Raw genomic sequence first — 7,840 nt, 5'->3', positions numbered from 1 at the left:
CTTTCCCTGTACCTCCACCCATTTTCAGAATTCAGGTTATTTTTCTAGTGACTTCATATAGTAAACTTCTCCTCTTGCCACATGAAAATTAATGTTTTTGTATGTTTTGATGAGCTTTTTGGTTCAGATCATATATATTTAGATTTACTTGAAAATTGGATATGGTCCCTACCGAGGGACTTTATCTTGCCACTGCGTGGTATAAAGCCAGGGTGGTGATTTCTTGCCCCCCACTCCCCATCTCCTCCTTCTATGACTTAACACTTTTTAAATTATCCATTCACAGGCATATTCCCAAGATGCCTATTTGAAAGGCAATGAAACCTACAGTGGCAATGCACAGAACATACCTGAACCACCATCAATATGTTATCCTCGAAAAGCAGCCATGGCTTCTGTCATGTCACATCCTAGTGACAAATCACCTTCTGTTTCTTCTCTGGGCAAACAGCAAGCCAGTAGACCAATACGGGCATTAACACCGCCAGACAGGGCCTATAGAATGGAAATACAAGTGCCTCCATCACCAACAGACATTGCAAAATCAAATACAGCTGTGTGTGTTTGCAATGAAACCATAAGGACTGTTATTGTGCCTTCTGAGAAGGCTGTAGACTTGTCATCATCTAGAACCAATCATACTGGTCCATCACACAGGACAGAGGAAATAAGATATGGTTTAAAGGATCAAACCACTTTAAAAACAAAAGTATGGACAACATCATCACCCTCTTCAGTGTCCACTGCCATTGTACTTCCTCAGACTTCTATTACAGGGCCAGCAGATCACACTGGAATGCCAAGTAAATCTGGGAATTATGGAGGACATCCAGAATGGATCTCAAGCACTAGACCAGCTACTCAAGTTGCAGGTTCTCCTCCTGTCTCTACTAATCACTACATTTCTCCAAACTCCCAGCAGCACATAGACTGGAAAAACTACAAAACTTACAAAGAATATATTGATAATAGACGTTTGCACATGTATGGTTGCCGAACAATACAGGAAAGATTAAATAGTTTGAGAGCAGCCTCCCAAAGCACAACAGACTATAATCAAGTGATGCCCAATCGAACTGCTCCACAGGTACGACGTAGAAGCACCTCTCGTGATAGGGTTTCACAGTCTGTTCAGATCCGTCAGCGAAGTGCATCACAGGAAAGGTTGGAAGAATCAGTATTGATGAAAGAATGGCCAAGAAGTGCTTCACAAGATGCATTAATTTCACCATCTATTAGTGCTAGGAGCCACAAGACTCGGTCATGGGATTACCTCAGCAAACAGGGTGACATGTTAGAAAACTTTTGTACTGAGAATCTTGTTACAGATTCAAATGGAGACAGAAAAAAGAGTTACAAATGGTCTGGATTTACTGAACAGGATGATCGACGAGGAATTTATGAGAGATCTAGACATCATGCATTCCATATGTCCCTTCGAGGTCCACATTTTCCTATGGCTGCAGGTGCTTATAATTCAGACAATAGCAGAATTGGTAGTAGAGCCTCTGTATCTGCTACACATTTCCAGAAAGTTCCATCAGATATAAAAATGCTGCAGCCTACTAGAGATTTGCAAGCTGCTGGTGGATTTTCAAAGACTACACTCATTTCACAAGAGAAATCACCCCTTGTGACAGCTAGGGGTTCTAAAAGTAACTCTTTGAAGAATTCTCCCTATGTAGCAAAAGCATTATTTCCGCTTAACCAGAACCTGGATGGTGTTGCCACCAAAGACCAAAGAGCAGTAAATCACTTGGATCAAAGTGATCTGCAAAATCAACAATCAAGGATCCAAGCAGAAAGTGCCCCAGACCACAAAACAGAAACTGATGAGAGCATCCAGTCCCCCTCTTTATCTGCAGCTTCTGCCAAACCTGTTCAGCAAATAGGTGAGAGTTCAACTACCTCTGATAAATTTGATATTTCCATCAGACAAAAGATTCAAGATTTTGAAAGGGAAGATGCAAAGAAGTCTGAAGTGCAGCAAGCCAATATTTTAGAAAATGATGACAACCATCTTATGCAAGATAAATCTCCTTCCAGCCAACCCACTCCTCAGCATTTGAGGCACCACATTGAACCCGAGCTTCAGCAACCCGACATTCTGGAAATTTATAAAGCCACCATTATTACAGGAGAAAAGTTTCCTTCCACTCAAAAAACTCCTCAGCCTTTGAGACATCACTCTGAGCCTGAGCTTCAGCGGCCCAGTATTCTGGAAAATGATAAAGCACAAGAAAAGTCTCCTTCTGGTCAACAAACTCAGCCTCTGAGACATCACTCTGAACCAGAGAGTCAGCAGCCCAACATTACGGAAAATGAAAAGGCTACTGTTGTTATGCGAGAAAAGTCTCCTTCCGGTCAACAAACTCCTCAACCTTTGAGACACCACTCCTACATCCTTGCAGTAAATGATCAGGAAGCCGTCTCGGACACTACCTGTTGGTTACCTAATGATGCTCGTCGAGAGGTCCATATAAAAAGGATAGAAGAAAGGAAAGCATCTGGTTCCAGCCCACCTGGTAATTCCTTGGCATCCATTCCATTTATAGGTGAGTAAATTGGATTAATGTTATTAATGTCCTACATATAACACATTTTGTGGGGGGATTTCTTGCTTGTTGTTTAGTTTTATAGTTTGAATAAAGAGAGAAGCATCCCAGGTGACTGAGCAGAATTTCATCAACCTTCTGTCTTTTCTGCTGCTACACATCTAAAAAAAATACTAATTTGGTGAACACTGGAAGTTGTTCATATGGGTACAATACATGTAGGAAAATCTGCTGTGGTTCAAGATGTTTCTGTAGAATTTTCCTCAGATCCTTAGAAAACTCCCAAAATTTTTGTAACATTTTCAGCCTATTTCTTTACAGCCTAATTTAATCTCGAATGTAAGATGGCCCTGATTATAAGATGACCTCTCCAATTAATTAGGTTCTAAATATGGAAAATTTGATGTAATTTTCCAGGTATAGAGTCTGATTTTTGGAGGTGTTTTGAATTTGTCCCCCACCCACTGCTACAGCAAGGAAAATAAATCAGGAGGGTCAGGTAGCCCCTTTACCTTCTCCCCCTCCTTACTGTCAGACCCTGCTCTCCCCGAGCACATGCCAGTAAGGAGAAAATCGGAAAAAATGGACCTTGAAATAATAAACGTAGCTGTAGTAATTTACGTGTAGTGCCCACTGACTTAATTCATCCAAAATTGATGCTTTTTACCTTTGTTGAAAGTGCTGCAATTTTTAACACAGGTACTCCATAAACATACTTTTAAGCAGCACTTTGGCACCTATTTATATATAGTACAAACTATACGTTATATTAGTCCAAAGCCAAAAAGCTCATGATTTACTACATAGTTCATTGGGTTGGGTAGAGTCAACACTATTTCAAGCCATGGTAACCCCACATTTCAGTATCTGTGTACTCCAGATATCCCCCCACAAAGGACCTGTGTGCTGATTAGCCCCACACTCATGACTGGGACCTGGTGTTTTTGTCATGAGTCCTCGGATCCTCCAAAAATTGATACACAGTTTAGGCATAGGGCAACCTGGTCTGGCTTAACCTCATGGAAGCTGGGACCACATTAGTCATATGTGCCAGGCTGGGGGCTGACAGAGGGATTTTGAGTAAACTGTTTGAGGCCCCATTTGGTGGTTTTTGCCAGACATTTAAAGCTAGTGAAGAACCAGGAATTATTGGAAATGGGGAAAACAGGCACAATTTGGCTGTGGGAGTGAAGAGAAAGTCAAAATGTATGCAGTGGTATGGCTCATCATGACCTGAAAAGAGTTAGCACTGAGGGGGACTGTACTCAAATGGGCTGTACTAACCTATCCTTGTGGTAGGTTCCCATCAGCATCTTGGCCTTTTGGCTATGATAAAGCATTTTTGGCACCAAGGGGAGGGTGTCTGGGCTGGGTCTGGCTCTCCCAGTGCCAGCCTAGTATTGCAGTATCTCTGGGCCCAGTGCCACTTCCTTGTAGAGAGAACATCTGCCCATTTTCTCCCCCACACTCCAGGCCACACCAAAAAAAAATGGTTTCCATCAGTAGGTTTTCCCAATATGGGCCATTTGTTTTATAGTTATGCCTTCAGTGTTGGCTGCCTCTAGTAAACTTAATAGTTTGTTTCCACTACTATACAGATGCTGCTTTTTGGCAGCAGTTTACTAATAGTGTAGTTAATGAGGTTTCCATGTATATGAATGTAAGACAAGGAAGGGGCCTTTGGCTCCATGGTGATTGAGGGGAAAAACCTCATCTTGTATTTGACTAAATATGGTAATGCCTTAGCAGAAGGGGTGATGTACCATACTTTTTAATATATATTTACAAGAATAGTTTGCAACCCTAAAAACTCCTGCAGTCACTTATTAAAAAAAATATGGATGTGGAATTTGGACCAACAATTTATGAAAGAAATTGGTCTCAGGAAGGGATACAAATAAGTAGTGTGTCAAGTTTTGAGGACTGGAGTGGAGCCAAACTGTTCCACATGCCATTTGGCAGCAATAAATGTCATATTTTCTTGCATATAACATGCCACCTATTTCAGAAGGGCCCCCAAGAAGGAAAAAAAAAATCTTATCGTGGAATATTGCTAAGTGCCAGAGGTCTCAGGGTCATGCCCTGGGGTTGTGGGCCATGAGCTGGGGCCCTGTGGGAAGGCCCAATTCAGCATACCGGCACTGGGGCTGCAGGGCAGGGTGAGGCCTGGTTTGGCGCTGGAGCTGCATGCTAGGTTTGGAGCTGTATGCTGAGTTGGACCAGGTGCTCTGAGCCACAGATCAACTCCTGTGCTGTCCTAGTCTGGAATGTAGCTGGGAAAGGGGTTCCCTATGTCACAAAATTTTGGCTAGGGAGGAGAGGGAGAGGGAGCTGTGGCAACATTAACTGATGTGGCTCCCAGAGCTGTGGTACTAGGTCCACTCTATCTTCTCCCACACACACTTTCAGAACCATGGGGAGCACGTTTTCTCACGTATAATGTGCACCCCAATATTCCCTAGCTGATTTTTGGGGAAAAGGTGTGGGTTATGTGCAAGAAAATATGGTAATACTATTCTGCAAGCAAGGAAAGGAGACGTGGAAACAGCTGGAAAGATGTTTAAGAGCAAAATGAATTAAAGAGCACATGGATTGGGTCTCTGGCAGGGATCTAAGAGAAAGCAGAATTATGTAGAAGGTCAAGATGAGGAAATCAGACTTATTATGGACAGAACAGTTTGCAAGCCATGACAGGTGGAGGAGAATGATTCTAGGACATAACAAATGTGCTGTCATGAAACCCGCTTTCCTCTTAGTTCTGTTATGCTGGGTTTTTTTCTTCAGCTCGATATCATCTGTTTTTATTTTTTAAATATTTAAGCTCATGCTTAATAAAATTACATACATCATGTTTGAATATCGGGAGTCTTCTAAGCACATGTCATTTAAATCTTGTGCTGTAACAGATAATTAAGGCTACATTACATGAAAGATTTTGTAAAAAGAGTTGGGCTTAACTTAAACAACAAAAAAGGTTGAATTTTTGATGGATGTAGCGTGTTTTCAGATTTTAAAGGTGTATAAAGATTAAAGGACAAAGAAGCTTTAAATCATGGCAGTTATTTTGGTAATGGCTGTGCAGCTCAGAAGAAACAGGATTATAACTTTCTCTGTTAGTCTTGGTTTGCTGTCAAAACTTTTGGGTACTGTAGTCTTGTGAATTCTCATAGCTTTGTAGTTGCATGGATGGGAGAGTGCCAGAGCTCTAGGAAATAATGCTGTCGATTTAGTAGGGAGCACAGTGGGAGCCAATGATGCAGATTCCGTTTTCTGGACAGAATTTAAAACCGAAGCCTAAGCTCCTTGGTTACATTAAATGACCCTTCTTGAAAGAGTCCGGATGAAACTCAACCCTTGAAATTGCAGTTGGCTTCAGAATCTTCATTCTTTGTTCTAGACCATCATTAACAAGTGAAGAGATGCATCAATCTAGTTTGAAAATCATGTAGTTAGGCATACTTTTAAATCTTTTGCCGAAGAGGTATTTGGTAAACATCAAGAATTTTCTAATACTTTGGAGAGTGTCAGTTATATTGGCAGCTTGATCCAAGATGTCCAAGAAAATTCTACAAATAGTAAATTCCAACCTCCCATATCTTCTTTTTACTGAGAGCTAGGAAGAAAATAAGTTTTCCTGTTTCTTAATTTTTGATTGAACTAATCATTGAGCTTGAACCATTTAAACAAACCCACTGAAGAGACTACTGCTGTCAAAAGCTAGGTTAGCACTTAAGCTCTGCTTCTAGGTGCTTAGCCGGTAATTTCTGTCAGTTCAGTGGTTCAGCCTCCTTTAACACTCCAGCACTGAATGAATTACTTTTGAATAATCTTTTTCTACATTTAAATGGTTGACTGTAGTAAATGTAACTCTTTACGTAAGTTGGCATACTTTCAAATTTAGTAGATGTTAATTTGTTTTAAAAAGAAAAAATGCATTTACCATATTTACTTGAATAGCAGTTGGCTGTGATTATAAGATGACCACCCCAATAATTAGATTCTGTATATGCACAATTTTGTAAGTCTCTTATAATTTTCCAGGTACAGAATCTAAATATTGGCGGTTTTCCTTGAATTTGTACTGTTTCCACTGCCATAGCAGGGAAAATAAATCTGGGAGATCAGGTAGCCTTACTCTCTGCTTCTCCCCAAGTTTTTAGTGTGGCAGCCCCTTCCCCCTCTCCTTACTGTCAGATCCTGCTCTCCCTGAGCACATGAAAATGAGGAGCAAATTTTGAAACAATTACCTGGAAATTAAACAGGGCTGTAAGCAATTTGCATGTATTACCTACACACTTAGTTTATCCAGAGTTGACGCATGTTATCTTTTTTTCAAAACTGCTGCAAGCTTTAGCACAGGTACTCCACACTTTTGAGCACTTTGGCACCTCTTATATGTAGTACAATTTTTTTTTTCCTTAAAAACATTTTATTAGAAAACCAGACCGTAACAAAAGGCTCAAAACAACCTCCAACAGAGGCCTCACAAAAGGATAATACAACATTCCAAATAAAATACTAAAAAAACCCAAACATCGGAATTGGTATCATATTGCACGTCATCTCATTTTTACACAGTATATACAAACATCCCTGAGTAGTGTCTATCGAACACATATTACACGTATCGTGTTAGACATCCTGTACTTTCCCGGAAAAAGAAAAGCGAGAACATACAGGTCCCTTTGTTGTCTTTACCCCATGTACAACCCTAGCCAGCCTTTTCTACCCACAAAGGCTGATGACTCTTAGTTTAGCCTATACCTGTGCTGGGCTGAAACAACCCCCTGAAGTCCAGCTCTTGCCAGAATTTTTTCTCCCCTCCTTCTTTCGTATTTCCTTCTCTAGCTCTATAGAAGTGCAGCTCGTGCATTGCTAACTGCAGACACTCTGTTGTGGAAAAGCACGACCCCTTTAGAGCCAACAAAGAGTGTACTTTCCATAGTGCTACTTTGGTGCAGGTGATTAAGACCCTCACCCCCCATGTCCCATTGGTCCCCTCTGATAAACCATAGAGAACATTTCTGGAAGTAACCCCCGTTCCCCTTCCCGTATCCTTCAAATAGGTAGTCACCTTCCCCCACACCCGTTGTGCGTCAAAGCAGTCCCACAGCACGTGTCACTGACTCGGGCTCATCACAGAGCTCCCTTGGGCACTTGGGGGACCGAGAGAGTCCCCAGCGATAGAGCACCTGTTGCACTGGCAGAGCATTTCGCACCGCCCTCCACGCCAGCTCCTCATGCTCCCCTTTCCAGTCCTTCCCCACCAGTCCTTTCCACACCCT

General features: G+C 41.6%; 1 protein-coding gene across 1 annotated transcript in view; it reads left to right on the top strand.

Moving 5' to 3' along the window:
• The window catches only part of ARHGAP21 (Rho GTPase activating protein 21), a 118,127-nt gene that overhangs the window by 71,127 nt on the left and 39,160 nt on the right, over positions 1–7,840 (top strand). The window contains 1 exon segment of the mRNA XM_025206126.1: positions 287–2,555. Coding sequence (XP_025061911.1) covers positions 287–2,555 — 2,269 coding nt within the window.

Source organism: Alligator sinensis, unplaced genomic scaffold (assembly GCF_000455745.1).
Source record: "Alligator sinensis unplaced genomic scaffold, ASM45574v1 scaffold455_1, whole genome shotgun sequence".
Lineage (NCBI taxonomy): Eukaryota > Metazoa > Chordata > Crocodylia > Alligatoridae > Alligator > Alligator sinensis.
The sequence above is the reverse complement of the archived record's forward strand: the minus strand, read 5'-3'. Positions and strand labels throughout refer to the sequence as shown.